The sequence below is a fragment of the Pelodiscus sinensis genome, chromosome 8 (genome assembly GCF_052426305.1).
Source record: "Pelodiscus sinensis isolate ZL-2025 chromosome 8, ASM5242630v1, whole genome shotgun sequence".
Lineage (NCBI taxonomy): Eukaryota > Metazoa > Chordata > Testudines > Trionychidae > Pelodiscus > Pelodiscus sinensis.
Window position 1 is genome coordinate 4,873,554 of NC_143059.1, and position 17,377 is coordinate 4,890,930.

General features: G+C 48.2%; 1 protein-coding gene across 1 annotated transcript in view; it reads right to left on the reverse strand.

The window, feature by feature from the left end:
* Window positions 1-1,375: 1,375 nt before the first annotated feature.
* Window positions 1,376-17,377, reverse strand: part of VSTM4 (V-set and transmembrane domain containing 4) — a 44,697-nt gene continuing 28,695 nt past the window's right edge. The window contains exon 8 of the mRNA XM_075934658.2: window positions 1,376-5,715. Coding sequence (XP_075790773.2) covers window positions 5,590-5,715 — 126 coding nt within the window. The 3' untranslated portion in view covers window positions 1,376-5,589. The remainder of the gene's footprint in view (window positions 5,716-17,377) is intronic.

A 17,377-nucleotide genomic window follows, 5' to 3' on the forward strand; every position in this document is an offset into this window, starting at 1 on the left:
TTCGGCACCGGGCCACATTGTGCCAATGACAACAGGAGGAGTAGCCCAAGGAGCGTGACTCGGCGGAGTCCAACTACCGCTCAGTGAAGTGTCGAGCGTCTTCCTGGGAGCTCCTGGCATACACAAGGAGAACAGGCCGCATTCAACTCTGCCGTAATGCCGCTGAAGCCAGCGAAGTTGCACAAGAGGGCCTGTCTCTCCTGTTAAATCGACTGTGAGAGACCATGCCCCCGATTTTTCATAGAGCTATGGTTGCGATATGAATATGGCATAATTAAGATGTCCTTAATGCAAGATGGGTCGGGTGAGACGTCATCGGCAAGGTTACGATTTACTGCACGCGATTATCCTACTCGGGTGCGGGCAGGACCTGCCGACGGCAGGGAGGGTGCAGGAAGAGGGAACTGCCCTGCCGTGTGTTGATTTGAAAGGGTCCGAGGCGTCTGGGTGCCGGCACCGCTACCGTAGCAGCGTCTGGGGCCCTGGGCCATACTCTTGGCTCCAGGCAATGCTAAAAGCTGGTTGGTGGGGGATGAGGATCTGAGACCTCTTCTGTCCGAGGCTCCGCCCCTTCCAGGAGCACAGAGATAGCCCCCCACCTTGTCCAGGGGCCCAGCAATTCTGTCTGCCCCCCTATAGGCAGGTATTTTAGTATCCGAAGTTAGGAATATTGTCTATGCATCCGTTACCCGCTAGAGAGGATGCAATCAGTCTAGTTGACTGGCTGGAAAGGGCCATTAGGAAGACGGGTAAGCCTTCTTGGGAGACGCTGATGTCTCACCGGGGCGCCTTCCTGAAAAGTCTTCCCGAGGATGTTACAGACAGCCTCAGTCTCATGGGTGCTGTGGCCCTACAGAGCCACGTGACCGAGACACATGATACTAGACACCGTGACTGGTGTTTTTCCACCGATTGTCGAAGCTTTCTCCATCATTACTGGAACTAGTTTTCAATGTATAATGGAATGTTTCTGCGTAGGAAAATACTCGTTGCTTGCAGGCAATACACTTCATGGAAACGTGCCGATTTTGATGAAATTTTGTTTTTTTCAATTTGTTTAAAGTGTTTTGATAAGGCCCATTTTGACCTCTTCGGAATTGAATGCTTCTACTTTCTAATTCCAAACAACTTTTCATTTAAATTACATTCCATACGTTTTAAAATGTCAAAATTGCAACGCAACATTTTGATGTAATCTAATTAGAATGATTCAATGGACTCAAAATGAATGATCAGATTTTTTTCCCCAGGAAATTCAGAACTTTTTTCCATTTGTTTTTCTTTTCATTTTGGAAAGGAAATTGAGAAATCATGAAATTTCCCACTCAACATTTGACTTCTCCATAGCAAGCAAAAATTCTACAGAGACTGACAATTTCTTACCAAAAAAAGAAAGGTAATTTATTTAGCTCAATCAACTGTTAATTTGGGGAAACATAAACATCAAATGTAAACAAGACTACACATAACCTTAGTATATGAGCAAAGATATTCATTCAATTATTGGGGAAAGATTAAACGTAGTCTACTGCATTTTTTCTAAACAAGAGGTCCAATGTCCAACCCTCTGTGCCCAAAATTGTTTAAAAACCAGATTTGGGGATATTTTCATAAAGAAAAGCTCATGAACAGGTCATTGATGTTGATATTTATGAGGTCAGATTATTCATTAGGGTGAAATTCACCAGTATGCACATGGACAAAGCAACTCTTCAGGTTTCTCAAAGCGTCTCTTCAAGAGGGATTCTGTCAATATCTAGATGCTGCAAAAATATCTGTAACAATCCTTTAATGTTTCATGAATTTTAGCATACATTGTTATTGATTAAAAGATTCTCATCAGAAGAGCACTGTTAATTCTGGGCTAATCTCACATTCAAAACATATGTCACTCGGGCCAGGTCAACACTACAGGGGAAAGCTGAATTAAGATACGCAACTCCAGCTATGTTAATTACGTAGCTGGAGTCGATGTATCTTAAATCGTGTTTCTGCACCATCCACACAGCGGGACAGTGATGGAAGCAAACGCTCCCATTGGCTTCCCTTACTCCTCGTGGGAAGCAGGAGTTCTGGCACCAACAAAGGCGCCTTCTGAGTTCAATTTAGCATGTCTATACCAGACCTGCTAAATCGAACCCCAGTGTCAATCTTCCACATAGTGCAGACATGCCCTCAGAGAGCAGAAACATATCACCCCACTTAGAGAGAGAGCATCACATTTTAACTGGCAAGAATATTACTCATTCGAATAGTTATTAGCAACCAACTACTTACAGAAATCGGGGCCAGACTGAGAATAATTGCTCATTCTGAAAAAATGTAGAATATTAATACCATATTCAGCCCTAAGTTCACCTACTTTTTTCCTAACACTTTCTTTTATCAAAGCAACTGAGATGCGATGGAAACAGACAGATGCCTGCATTAGACATACCATATTACAAGATAAATTACATGGATTATGTAAAATGTTAGGTCCTATTTTTAAAAAGATGCTTAAATACTTGATTTATACAAAAACCAATCTGTTCCCAGGGAACCTCATAAAGGCAAAATTGTGCTCTCCATGCAAAATTTCTGCCGTCCTAGCTATGAATGAAACTGGGTCCTGCAGAAATAATGCAATGTGATTAAAGATTGCGTAGTAGCATACTGTATTTTCAACAGATCAGCAGCAACATTGTACAAGTGACCTCAACTTTGGTACTTCCTGATTTTTTTTTGGGGGGGGGGGGTGCTTTACTTTGTAGCCTTACACAGTTACATAGCCTCTTATCTTAACATAGATTGTTTTTAAAGACACACGGTAAAATAAAGTCTTATATGGTCAGTTTGGCTGGGGAGCACAAGAATACCCTAAGACAAGTGCAATAAGGGCTTGCCATAATTCCAGGTGTATGCTAGGCCGTTATTTCGAAGGAATAACTCCCGAAATAACTATTTCGAAATAAGGGGCTTGTTATTTTGAAAGAATAACTCCTGCCTGTGAAGAGGAATACGCTTATTTTGCACGAACACGGCGAGCATCCACGTGACCAAGCCTGTTATTTCGAAATAAGGGGAGCTATTTCAAAATGACTCCCCAGCGTAGATATGCACACCGTGTGCAGCCGAGGGCACAATTTTGCCAAAATCCACCAAAGCCGAAGCGTCAATTTACAATCCGAAGCAAAAAGGAACGAGCGAGGAAAGTGATTTTAGAATACAAGGGAGAGATCTTCAGAAGAACCTAAGGGATTCTGGAGCTCAAATACTAGCTTCTTTCAATCGAAAGGGGAAGGGGGTAACCTAGGGGAGGAGAAGGCTCCCTGCATGTGGACTGGATTTTAGAGCCTGGGCCAGGGGTTAGGCATTTGGGGGGCAGGATTGGGGGTGACTCTGGATCTGAGAGAGATTTCACAATTGAGTAGGGTTGGGAAAAGGGGCTGGGGATGGGGCTGCACGTCAGAGGAGGTAGTTATTGAGCTAAGGGGGTGTTTCTTCTTCTTCCTTTTGTCAATCTCCCCACACGTAGCTGCCCCCTCCTTTCCCACCACGCTGACCTTGCTGGCTATGTCCTTCCCTCATCAGCGTCTCTCTTCTGCTGACTACGTGGTAGCGTCTGACCGTTTCAGAGGCGGGACCCCACCTCGGCACCGTTGGGCACCAATGCCTGGCTGTGACGTCATCAGAAAGGCCCAACCAGCCCGCGAGGAGGCGGCTTTGGCCAATCCGGTCACGAGTTTCAAAAAAACGAGGGGCGAAACGTGTAGCTCTGAAGTCCCTATGCGGGAGCCTCAAGGAGGGGGCTGAGGCCCCGACAGCTTCCGTTGACGTCACGGAGACCTGCGGAGGGCTCCTCGCACCCAAAACAAAGTGTCTGTAGAAACCTACCTATACATTTTGTCTTTGGTGTTTGTACCCAGAGACTAATGACAGACGGGCCACAAAGGGGCAAAAGGAAACCCAATTCCCACTGACCTGCAATGGGCGTTGGACACTTAGCTTATTTTGAAATAGCCATGCAGTGCAGACGTAACCTATTCCGGAGTAGTTATTCCGAAATAGCTTATTTCGAAATAGCACGTCTACACCGCAGAGAAGCCTCAAAATTAGACCGAGGCAGGCTTCCCGAACGTGGATGTGCTATCTCGATTTAGAGCCCCGGGAGGCACTGGGGAGGAATAATTTAGAATGGCCCTTGGGAGGGGCTATTTCAACATAGCAGCAGGGGCGCGTCTACACACGCCTTATTCCGAAACAGCTATTTTGGAATAGGCGTTATTCTTCGTAGAATGAGGTTTACAGATTTCGGAATAAGCCGCCCGTTATTTCGAAATAATTTCGAAATAACGGAATGGCTGTGCAGACGGTCGCACAGTTGTTTCGGAAGAACGGCCGTTATTCTGCAATAACTTTGCTGTGTAGACGCACTCTCGTGTGCTTCTGAAAATCCCAGCCCAGGTCTCCTTCCTGGCAGAGCGCGCTGCTGTGCGTGTTTACCAGGCATCGAAGAGAGAACGGCCCCGGAGCTTAGCACCAAAAGCCTGTGGAGAAGGGGGATCCGTTCTCAGCAATCCAGAGAGCAGGAAGAAGTGAGATGGTCCCAACTCATCACATGCTAGAGAACTGTACGCTCAGCCCCCTACCTCCACAGCCCTGACCTAGGCAAGGTTGTAAAGGGTTGGGAGGAAGCTGGTGGGTGAGGGGAGGGGATGTTTTGACTGGAGCTGAGTGGGAAACGGCTTTGTTTTGACTGGAGCTGGGTGGGAAATGGCTTTTCTAGCCCTACATAACTTTATATCTATATACATGCCATCCTGAATCTGGACGATAAATCAAAATCTTGACAATCTTCACAAATCGGGAGCGGGGAGCACAGGGGCTGACACGGGTTCGGGTCAATTAAAATGGTTTGTTTCGAGAATTTCAAAACATTTTGTTTCCGCGTTGACCATTGTTAATTCTTTATTTGTGTTTAACTATCATTAGCTTCAATTTCAAAACGAAAAAAGGCGTTTTGCTCCGGACTTTTTTATTGAGAAAAATATCCAAATGAAATGTTCTGACCATTTCGAAACTTTTGTTACGTTGAAAAATTCATTAAAACCGACTCTTTCCCGGGCGATGTTTTGATTTTGATAAATTAACATTTTCTGATTTTTTTTAATCAATGTCACCAAAAAATTCCTAACCGGATGAACTTACGCCCTGGGAGTTAGGTTTACATAGGTGGATCCAAACACCACATCCTTTCTAGCTTGCTCTGCTGTGGACGTCTCTAGCTGAACTGGGCTCTTTTTGTGTTCAGATCTCAGACGTGCCCCAAAGTAGAAATAACATTGCAAATGACCTAGATGGAACATCACTCTATTGCACGCAGGGGGTTGCTGAATGCTACAAACGTGGATGCTGCGGCAACTGTTTGTCATGTTCCTTGCTACATTTCCTTTCCACTACAGTTTTTTAAAAAGTCTCATAAAAATATAGAAGTGCATGAATGGCAGTAAAAAAATAAGGACATTTGTAGGATTTCTTTTATAAATAGACAGCACAGCAAGAATTAAATAGAGCCCGGCCAAAGAACATTTGGCCCGGCGCTGGCCTTTACAACTTGTTCTCCTCAAACAGGATCTGGGCGTAGACCGTCGTGGTGGGCACCCCTTTGGCTTTCTGATGGGGCTTCATCAGCTCGAGCTCGGCGTACGTTAAACTCTCCTCTGCGATTTTCGGCTACAAAACAGAACCACAAAATAGAACCGCGGGGTTAGCAAAGCTCGCAAGGGCCAACCCTCGCAAAGACACGGGGTTTGTTGTGTCTAGACCATCCAAGGCAGATGGCTCTCCAGCCTTCTTTTGGCAGCCTTGAGTGAAGGAGCTTGCACCACACCTCCTTAGGCGACCTGTTCCATGGTCCTACTGGTCTTACGTTAGGAAGTTTTTCCTGAAATTGAATCTAAATCTGAAAAAACAGTAAGGAGGTTCTAATGGCCCTTCCAGTGGGCTGGCTGACTTGAAAGGACTGATGGGGTGTCCTATACAACGGGCCAGATTTTACAGGTGCTCGGGTGCCTACCTCCAATGCCTTACATTGGGAACCAGATGGCTAAATGCTTTTACAAATCTGGTCCAATAGGCCTTATTTTTCTCTCTGCTCTATGCTGCAGTGAACCAGCATACTCCTCCCTGGGGTTGGGAGGAGAGAAAGGAGGAAAAAAATATCTTGAATATATTGTTTGGGAAATTGTATCTAGGTTTTTCAAAACTTTGCCCTTTGAATGTTTGTTTTCGCATTTTCCCCCCGAGCTGCTGCGGTGACAGAGGGCTGGGGTTATCCTTTCTCCCCGGGGCACCCTGCGCCCCTCCTGCTCAGCCCCACCCCGGAGCAATGCTAAATGAAGAAAAACGAAAATGAATTGAGTTAAGCACCCGAGCAACACGGGGTAAATCTTGGAGTAATCAATAAAGGAACTGAACTTGACTGCTGGGCCCAGAATGCACTGTGCCCCGAGAAACGTCTAAGCATGGACACGAACAGTTTGAACATTGTACAAACCTTGGATAGAACTGAGCGTAAGGCTGAACCGGACGTGGGGTATTATCGTTCTTGCGAGTAAAACCCTCGAGATAGGCTGGACAAGGTGGGTGAGGTAATATTTCATTGGGCCAACTTCACTCTCCTTGTTTCTTTAATATCCTGGCACCAAAGCAGCTACCACACTGCCAGCAGCATTGAGGCAACTGTGCTAATTTCCAGATTTATCGGTTTATCTGCTCTCTTCGACTATTGTGGAGCAGTGGTGGGCTATAAGCCGCCTGCAGCCCGTCGAGGTTTTACGTGCGGCCTGTGAGACACGTTGTTTACTGCCGCTCAGGGGGGTTCTGACTACATCGTTTTTTCCCCTACCCCTGTTACTAAAGTGCCACGCACGTAAAGCAAGGCCATGTGACACGAGCAATGTGACTGCACACCACATTGACTGTCAGAAGTGCCGCTCACTTTGCTACATCCTCTCTGTAGCTCTGCTTCCGTATCCCTGGCCTCGGGTCGGGTCTGCTGTGGGAAGAAGTGGCTCACTGAAGCGGTCGAACGGCTCATGGAAAGAGAGGTGGGTAAGCGTGTTTAGCAGGATTAGACCAATGACCCCACTCCTGCAATCCCTTGCGTAGTTATCTTTCAGTGCTCAAGCAAATCCCATTTAATCTCAATTTCTGCTTCTCAGGCACCAGAACAGTGCTGCAAAGCTGGAGTCCGAAGTGAAAGCAAGCCCAAGGAAAAGGAACAGAAATTTCAGAGAAGATCGGTGTTCTGGAGATTGATCTTCCGGTGTTTGATTTAGCAGGCCTACTAAGGACCCCCTAAATCAAACGCTGAGAGCACCTCCATTGACCAAGGAACTCTGCGTGAAGGGAAGTCGATAAGAGAGTTTCTCCTGTTGACCTCCTGCTGCGGCAATGCCCCAGAAAATCGATGCAAGGAACATTGACTCCAGCTGTGCAATTCTTGTAGCTGGAGTTGCATAACTTGCATCCATTTTCTCTGCCAGCGTAGACTTGGCCATAGAGATTTAACACCAGGGTGGCCTTACTGCGGTCAGCTAGTCTGCCCTAATCACCCAGTGATTCTTGCATCAAGGCTGGACTTTGATTGAGCTAGAACATCCTTTTCCCAAACCATCTTGATTTGAAGATGCAAAAACGTTGGTGAATCCATCACCTCCCTAGGTGGATCCAACAGTTAGTCACCCTCACTGTTAAATTCAGGCAAGAAATAACAGGCACAGTTTTTATCTAGCTTCAACTTCCAACAGCTGGATCTTGTTTTACCTTTAGCCAGCTCTACACCAGGGGACAAATTTAAGATTTGCAACACCAGCTAGGAGAGCTGCGCAGATGGAGTCGACGTGCTTTAGACTGAATTCCTGGGGCGGCCCCACAGTGGGAGATCAGCGGGAGAAACTCTCCCGTCCATGGGCGTCGGGTATGTAAGGTGGGAGAAGGCTCCGCCTCCCCCAACCGCCAGGCTTAGTCACACCCACGCTCCTCCAACTGTAGGCATTCTGGGGGCGGAGTGTTGCTGCCCCCAGCGCCTGCCCTCCCATGTTCCGGGTCGGAAGAGGCCAGGCCTGGTCGTGTGGTGCACCCTTCTCCCTCCTTCAGGGCTGGAGAGGTCTGGCCGGGCCACCCGGTGCAGGACGCCCTGCTTCCTCCCTTCCCCGGTGCTCGAGAGGCTGGGCTAGGCTCGGCTGGGCCGCAGGGCGTGGTGCGCCTTCCACCAGGGCTGGGGAGGGCGTGGCGAGCTTGCGCCACCTCCCCCAGCCCTGTCTTCACCGACCACCCATGCTCCCTTACTCCTCTCGACTCTGAGGAGTACTGGGTCGACAGGGGTGCCATCGGTTTTCAATTTAATGGGTCCTTTCTAGACCCGCTCAATCGAACCCCGGAAGATGGATATCCAGAACGTCGATCTTCTGGTAAGTACAGACGAGGCCTTTGTCTGCTAGACTGAAGTTCCCTTTAGGAGTTTCATAATCTTCTGGTCCCTTCCACTCTCCTGGCTGGCTTTTGCTGACTACAAAACCTAAATTTGGGAGCTCAGCTAATTTTGTCCCATGAAGCAGAACAGTAAGAACATGCAAAGCATTTATGTAAAACATACAGTAATCGAGCCACCCTAACGGCCCGAAGCCACTGGTGTTTTGTCTTTGTTGCCTTCAGCGAGAGCTGGATTGGGCCCGAAATATAAAATTGCATGTTGTGCGTGGAGACCTTCCCGAGAACGAATCTGGCGAGATTTGCAAATTTGGCCATTGCCGGTTTAAAGCTCTGCATTGGCCGTTCTTCCTTTGCGATGGAAATATTTACATAGCTTTGTGGAAATCAATTGCTTGGGGCAAACTCAACCAGGTTTGCATTCCCCTCTGCTGTTTAATTACATTTCACGTTTGTTTCCGGTTAGAAAACGTCGTGTGTCCTAAAATAGCCACCCCGACGCCCCGCTCATGTAAATTTTAGATCTAAGATTTAGGAAATCATATTGTCCAGGTGTTTTATTACATTATCTTAAAATTGCATTGTTTTCTAGTGTAGATTATCTCTTTATTCCTACTTTATTCTATTATGTTTGGATATGAAAAATAACACTAGATTCCCCCAAACAGGTCATTGGGCACCACTGGCTGATGTGTTGCTTTCATACATTTTTATGATGTTCCTATAGTAAACATAATTTAATAAAGCCAAAACACACTAAATAAATAATTGCATCTAGAAAAGCAATAAAACCAAATAAAATTAGTACTTTCATAAGTGGAAAAGGTACTGCAATTACCGCTACAAGCCACAGCACACCATAAAATGTGTAGAATAATTTCCCTTATGCATATTTCTAGTATGTAATAATTTGATTGAAAATATGAGGAAACACACAGGAGGTTCAAACCTGAGATGTGTGTACAGTTTTCAGCAAAGGGTAATAAGGTACATGGAAACCAATGCTACTTTAAAGGTCCTATAATATCTAGGTTTTTTTGGGGAAAGGGGAGGTTTCTAGCCACTTTTCCGTATTTCAGTCATTGGCCACATTTAATGTTGTTTTGCTTATTGAAAACAAATTTTCAGACACGCCGGGAAAGAGAGCTAATGCCGCAATTCCTCATCTTGGTTAGGTTTGGGAGCATGTGGGCAAAGTAGGAGCTGGGAAAATGCCAATCTTCTGTTATGGAACGGTTCCACCCCCTGAGTAACAACCAATCTCATTGGTGGGTCTGGAAGAGGAGAAAAATGAATGATCGGCCATTCACCGTCTGTGTTTCCAAGAGATGTGGGTGAGTCTGCAACATCGCCACAACCATGGCTGACCAAATGGTGCGAAAAATGAATTCCTCAGAAACGAAATCACTTCCAAAGCCAGGTTTCTAGATTCAAAGCCTTCCTCTTGGCAAATACCAATTTTTTTCAGGCTTCGTGATCAATACAGTGTAACGTACATCACAGAACCATACGACTCGGAAGAACCATCATGATTCTCCTTCCAAGTGCTCTTCAGGTTGGTTTTTAAGTTATTCCAGAAATGGGGCTTTGCTCGGGAGACTATTGTGGATTAGAACTCACTGCGAGCTATTTCATTCCTCATCGACGGCTTGCATAACTCGCCATCTGAGGGTATGTCTACACTACAGAGCTTTGTCGGAAAAACGGCCGTTTTGCCGACAAAACCTGAAGAACATCCACACTGCAGTTGCATTCTTCCGCAAGGGTTTTTTCCGGCACTGGTAATCCTCATTCTATGAGGAAGAAGGCTTTTTACGAAAGAGCTCTTTCACCAAAAGGCATGTGTGGATGGGGAAGAGGGAGTTCTTCCAAAAGAAGAGGAAAGAGGAAAAAGCACAGGTGCCCTGGTGGCCGTTTTGTCCACAGCAATCACAGCTTACGTGCGAGAGAGCGTCCATTCAGTGTGGACGCTCTCTTTCGAAAAAGCAGATGGCTTTTTCGATGCACTTTTGCAGTGGGGACGCTCTCTTTCGGAAGAAGTTTTTTTGGAAGATCTCTTCCAAAAAAAGCTTCTTTCGAAAGAAGCCTGTCTAGACTTAGCCTGAGCTAACAGAGGGGCACTGGAAAAGACTGGTTTTTAAAAGTGGACATGTGCGTGGGTTAGCTGGAGAATTTCTGGGAAGACTCAGGGAGGTTTATTGCTGACAGAGTGAAGTGTTTGGAACCTTTAAGCAAGGATACCTTTGTCCAAAGGAGTAACTTTGAGCAGGCTGACAAAGTAGCCCGTGCCAGTCCCCTCCCTTAACAGCTGAACTTTCACTCTCCTGGCTCTTGCGATCTCACCATTTTACTAACTTTCCACTCCAAGTGTCTTCCTACTTTCACTGAGTGTGAATTTCTCATTTTAAAAACAACTAGTTGTTTTTTTTTAAACCTCGGCATTTGGGCTTCCTGTATCAGTCATAAAAAGGCTGATTGATCTCCACGGACACAAAAGTCTTGGCCACTATTGCATCGGACGGATGTTAACAATGAAGTCCAGACTCTCCAAAATCAGGCACTGCTATCGGACGATCGGGGGCGGGATGGTGAACAATGGCACCACGGGTGAGGTGGGGAGACAGCTGAATTTGCTCATCCCGGTGAATTACCCCTTGTTTACATTCTGGCATTCACAAATATATGGTACCTTGGAGAGCTGCATAAATCTTCAATGTATACACACACCTTTCAGAGCGAGACTGTTCTCTGCCCGGCTCCGGTCGGCTGCAGGGGTATATGGACTAGTAGAGAGGGAATGAAGCTATCTCCTAAAGATGCCTCGGTAGCTCACGGTGGGAGCCTGCACTGTGCTGGGAGGTGTCACTTGCTGCTGGAGAGAAAAGACGATTAACGTAAGAACGCCACGTGCAGACAGGAGTCGTGATCCAAACGCTCTCGGACGTGAACCGTTCCAAGTTCTCCCTCCGTGACACCAAATCTAATCCAGTCTCTCATACCTTGAGTTTCTCGGCCGTGCCCAGACGCTATAAATGCCTTTTTCCTTGATATTTTCCCAAACAGCCACTCTTTCGCTCCTTTTCTTGTGCACGGGCCAGACGCAAAGCTTGGGTCCCTTCCATTGATATTTGAGAAACTTCCTGTTTTGCACTCACGCTCTGGGACCGCGCTGCATGAAGAGGGCTGATGCTATCCAGATGGTGCGGCCCAGACGCATAAATACACAGGGCCGCATCCCAAATATTTACAGCAGCACAAAGCACGGGCCGGCCTCTCCGGGCCTGCTGGAATCGTCCCAGCCCGAAGGCCAGATTGTCAATCCTCTCCGCAGAAAGGCAGGGAGGGGATGAAGCAGCACAAGTCAGGCAGTGAAAGGGAATGAAACCAAAGATGCCCCCTTGGTCCAGACCATCTTTCGCACAAGCCCAGGCGGTTGGAAGCAGCGCTATGTGGGACAGCCGCTATGCCGGCCAACCCCAGGAACGGACGTGGGCGCCTGCAAAGGCAAAAGGCCTGAGTCGTTACAAAGCGAAGGAGCCAGTAGCTATCAGGAGGAGGGTAGGGGGTCTGGAACACACACACATCCTCTCTCAGCAGGGAGCCGTGGGAGGATACGTAGCCCCCTGGCCAGCGGCTTATCCGTGTGGCCTACAGAACGTCCGGTAGGAATTCCCAGGAGAGTCCATGTTGCCAGAAGCAGCCCAAACTCCCATGCCGTAACTTTGCATCTTCCGACGGCGAGCAGGGGAGCAGGGACGGGGGGGAGGGAGCGCCACAGCACACAGCTCTTTGGCACAGAGCCAATGGCATCGTGATACTCAGCGTGGCCAGGAATGAACCCCTGGGAGCTGCAGGCTGTCAAGAGCCACAAGGTTGGGATTCCCTACAGTTCCTTACGCTGGTTAGGCTGAAGGACCCCATGCTCCACCCTGAGGATTTTAAAGCCTTCTTTTCTCCACTGCACGTGGTGTGTGGTTGTTGTGTTGTTGTTGTTGTTTTTTGCCCTGGCAGGGGGAAGAAGTAAAATGAATAGGCAGCAGGTTTTAAACAAACAAAAAGAAGTTTTTCTTCACTCGGTGCACAGTCAACCTGTGGAACTCCTTGCTAGAGGATGTGGTGAAGACCAAGACTTTAACAGGCTCCAAAAAAGAGCTAGATAAATTCACGGGGGATAGGTCCATTATTGGCTGTTAGCCAGGCTGGGTAGGAATGGCGCCCCTAACCTCGGTTTGTCTGGAAATGGGCGACAGGGGAGGGATCACGTGATGATTCCTGTCCCGTTCCCCCCCTCTGAGGCATCTGGCATTGGCCACTGTGGGCAGACAGGGCATTGGTCTGACCTAGCGTGGCCGTTCTTACATGCTTATGGAAGAGGAGGGTTTGGTTCTGCTCAGGGCATTCTTATGAGTCCGCAGCCCTCAGGCAGCCACACGGGACTTTGCAAGCAGGAATCTGCCTAGAGCTCTGTCTGGGGAATTCCCCCTGTTTAACAGGTGGGGCTGGGCACATAGGGGGCAAAAGGAGGTTCCATTCGAAGACCCCCAGGCCATAAGGGACCATGATGATCATCTGGCCTGGCCTCCTGCGTAACGTAGCCCAGGGAGCTGCCCCATCACAATTCCCACAGAGCTTTCAGAAACACGCCCCACCTGGATGTTAAAAGTGTCCGCGATGGAGACTCCACCGCGACCCCGGTATCTTGTTCCGATGTTGGATTCCTCTCCTGGTCCAGCCTGCCTGCTTTCTTCCCAGTCTGAATGCCTCTCGCTTCATCTCCCCGCCACTGGATCACGCTGGACCTTGCTCCGCCGGACAGAAGAGCTCCTGACTGCGTAGCCGGTTGTCACGGTGACACATCTAGACGGAGATCCAGTCACCCCTCCGCCTTCTCTCCGGTGCGCTCAACAGACGCGCGGCGCTCCGCCTCTCACGGCAAGGCAGGTGTCATCATTCGCGGCGCGGCTCTTCTCTGGCCCCGCGCCGATTCCTCCGCGTCCTTCCTGCGCGGGGAGCGGGACACGGGATTCCAGCCGCCGCCACGCCGGGGCCAGCTGCCGAGAGAACGTCACCTCTCTGCTGCTCCTCAAGAGTCCCGTTTGTGCCGCCCAGGTCACCGGAGCCCTTGTGGCCACAGCATCCCACCGGGAGCTCGCGTGCCGCTGATTCTCCACCACGACCCCCGCATCTGGTGGGGCTGGCGAAGGCGAGTGCCAATTCCAGTGGCTAGGAGAGATCCCGGGGGATCCTGGCTGCCCAAGTGGCACATAGTCAGGGTTGAATAGTGGCCCCAGGGCCTAACACGAGGAGTTGAATTCTGTACTCGGGCATCTTCCATCTGCTTTGGGACAACACCCCGGGACTTTGGCTCCTACACGCTCTCAGAGGCGCCTCCCTGGAGGTTTGTGTGTCTAACTTTAGACACTCCTATTCGAAAATCGAGCCTGACGATCGCCTTCTGCTTCCATTCAAGTGAATGGCTAGATTTTGACAGCTCCCCCTCAAAGGGTCAGGGGGCAAGTGGAAAATGTTTCCAAGACTCCCACAGTCCTGCCCTTCCCGAGAGTTGGGCGGGATGGAGCCTTTCCCCCTCCGCTGTGTCTGAGCAAGGAAACAGCCTGCAGTTCAGCAGCAGCGCTAACACGAGCGCCCGGGATCGCAGAGCCTGCGCTCACAGGCCCCCTGCCGCAGCATTCTCATCCACCGCGATTCTGCCACCCAACCACTAGAGGGGGTCGGTGTGCAACACGGGCTGCGGGGGTCGTACGATAACGCCACTGGCAACACTCCCATTGGTTTCAATCAGAGCGGCGTCTGGCCAAGGCACAGCACTTTCGACCACCCGGCACTTCGTAGCCAATGGGGAAATCCAGCCCCAAAGCCGGATTTTCCCTCGGAAGAGAGGAGTTTCAGAAATCGCGTATGCAGACGCCTCGACAAGTTAGCGCTTTAAGGGCACGTCGACGCTACAGAGAAGACCAATCCTCCAGAGGTCGATATTCCGGGGTTCGAATTAGCGGGTCTAGTGAAGACCCGCTAATTCGAACTGAGAAGGCGCCCCCATAGGCGCCGGTAGTCCTACCCCTCACCGGGAGTAAGGCAAGTCGGCAGAGTGTGTGCTCCCCTCGACCTCCCGCTGCGTGGATGGCGCCAAAACACCATTTAAAATACTTCGACTCTAGCGAAGTAATTAACCTAGCTGGAGTTGCGAATATTAAGCCGACTTTCCCCTTGATGTAGACCGGGCCTAAAGGAGTTGCTGTATTCCCTGGAAAACCTCTGCGTACCCCCAGGGTACGCGTGCCCCGGTTGAGAACCACGGTTTTAAAGGATGAGTTTCTTCTCGCGCTTGCAAGAGGTTGTAGATCTAAACCAACTAGCTTTAAAATGTCACTCCAAAGTAACTGCCCAATATTGGAAAGTGCTTCCCTGAGCAAGGAATCGAAAAGCAGCAGCTGAAATTGCCTCTTTTTTCACAAGCATCTATTTCTAAGACAGCAATCAGATTGTCTCCAATTCGCTGATACTTACAACCCTGAATTAATGCTGTAATGATAGGTCCTAAGAGAGGATATTCATGTTCTCCCTGCAGTGAGTCTGGAGTTGCTACAGTTGATTGTGGTGCCAGGAACATTTTCCTGGAATCCAAAGGTCAAAGGGATGTGTATTTAGGAAAACTTCAGCTGTAATGCTTTTAATCTGCTCTCCCCAGGCATGTGTCATCAGTGTCTTCTTTAGAAGATTACAGTGACGTGAAATGTTAACTACATTTGTTATACTTAACAGTAAATGCCACGTTGACGAACAAGCTTGATTTATAAAGAAACATATGCTCTAAGAACATAAGAATGGCAACACTGGGTCAGACCAAAGGTCCATCTAGCCCAGTGTCTGCCAACAGTGGCCAATGCCAGGTGCCCCAGAGGGAGTGAACCGAACAGGGAATCATCACCGATCCCTCTCTGGTTATCCATCTCCAGCTTCTGACAAACAGAGGCGAGGGACACCATCCCCGCCCATCCTGGCTAATAGCCACTGATGGACCTAACCTCCATGAATTGATCTAGTTCTTTTCTAAGCCCTGTTAATAGTCTTGGCCTTCACAACATCCTCTGGCAAGGAGTTCCACAGGTTGACTGTGTGTTGTGTGAAGAAATAATGTCTTTGGTTTGCTTTAAATGTGCTGCCTATTAATTACATTTGGTTACCCCTAGTTCTAGTGTTATGAGGAGTAAATAACATTTCCTTATTTACTTTCTCCACACCATTCATGATTGCATAGACCTCTATCATCTCCGCCCTCAGCTGTCTCTTTTCCAAGCTATAAAGTCCCAGTCTTATTAATCTCTCCTCATATGAAAGCTGTTACAGACCCCTAATAATATTTGTTGCCCTTTCCTCTACTTTTTCCATTTCCGATAGATAGATAGATAGATAGATAGATAGATAGATAGATAGATAGATAGATAGATTTTGTATGGGGATGGATGGATAGATAGATTGATTCCGTCTCAGTGGGAATTTTGCTTGATTAAGTTTGGATCTTGAGCCAAAGCTCATTAAATCCAACAGGAAGTTTTCCATTGACTTTCTTAGATCGGGGCCTACGTTGAAGCTGAGCCATGTGGCAGACTCCCAGGATGCTGTGCTTAGTCTCTGTTTTGTAGCTGGAACTCTGTGCTCCTCTGGTGGGCAACCAAAGCCAATCTCTGGGAAAGAGCCGAAGGCCCAGTCAGACAGCCCGGAGGAAGAAGTGTAAAACCATGGAAGAATGAGTTTTTCTGACTTAGACTACGCACTTCTGGATACACACAAACAGGGCTGCCATTGGCTCCAACAGAAGATCCCCAAGGACGTGGAGCAATGTTTCCTCTGATTTTTTCCATCCGTGTGTGGAATAAATTTTATGTGCACCAAGGTATGTGCAGATGCGCACCACCTGTATAAATACATGCTGCTGACTGTGGGCAGCGATGGGCGCTTCGCTAATAAGCTGGGCGGCACCCGAATCTCTCCTGGGTGGCCGCCCAAGCGCACCGCTTACAGGGAATACTGGAACAGAGGGCAGAATTTGGCCATTGATGAGTAAGAAAAGCAGGCCTCCGAGCCTCTACCATCCCATAAACATGCATCCCTCCTTGCATTTCAGCATCTCTGCCTCCTTTGATCTGCGCACATTTCCTGCTGTCACTAATAGGAAAGGAGAGCCCAGGGAATGCATAAGCAGCAAGGGAAGCATACAGTTTTTATTCCAGATTTTAAAGAAAACTTTTCTCAGGACATATTGCTCTTTTTTTTTTTTAAAAGGTCTGCAGGGCTGTGAATTTGAATGCTATATTATGGGGGGTTTATTTATTTTCTTTAATTTTCAGTCGAGATTATGTCCGTATTTTATGCAGGTTCCCATATTCGTTTCTTTAATTCTTTTGTAAAATTCAATTGCAACCAATTCGAGCACATTAACCACAAAAGAAATTCTCCAGCTTATTATAAACATCCTGCCAGAAACCTAAAGCACATGTCCTCTGGAAATAATGTTGCTGGTATTTAGGTTATTACAAAACCTTTCCCACAACACGGGAGTTATTGGGTAGCGTGCCGCCGAATTCCACCTGGATGGCTTAGGATTTCCGGAGCGCTCTGTCTCCGTCAGAAGGGATGACAACTATGTCAGGTTGGCAGCCGTGAGGAGAGGGGGAAGGGGGTTGTGAGAGGATCTCGTGGTGCCACGGCTTTATCTAAGCACGTCTTTCCTTCCACGGTCATCAAGGGACCACCCAGCACCTGGGAGCTCTGAGGTCCAGCTGATTCATTGGAGATCAGCACCTCTCTCCCCACGGTACTAGAGCGAACACCCCCGTAAAGTACATGCCACATTCCGTGCTGTTGAGTGGAGAGTGGCTTC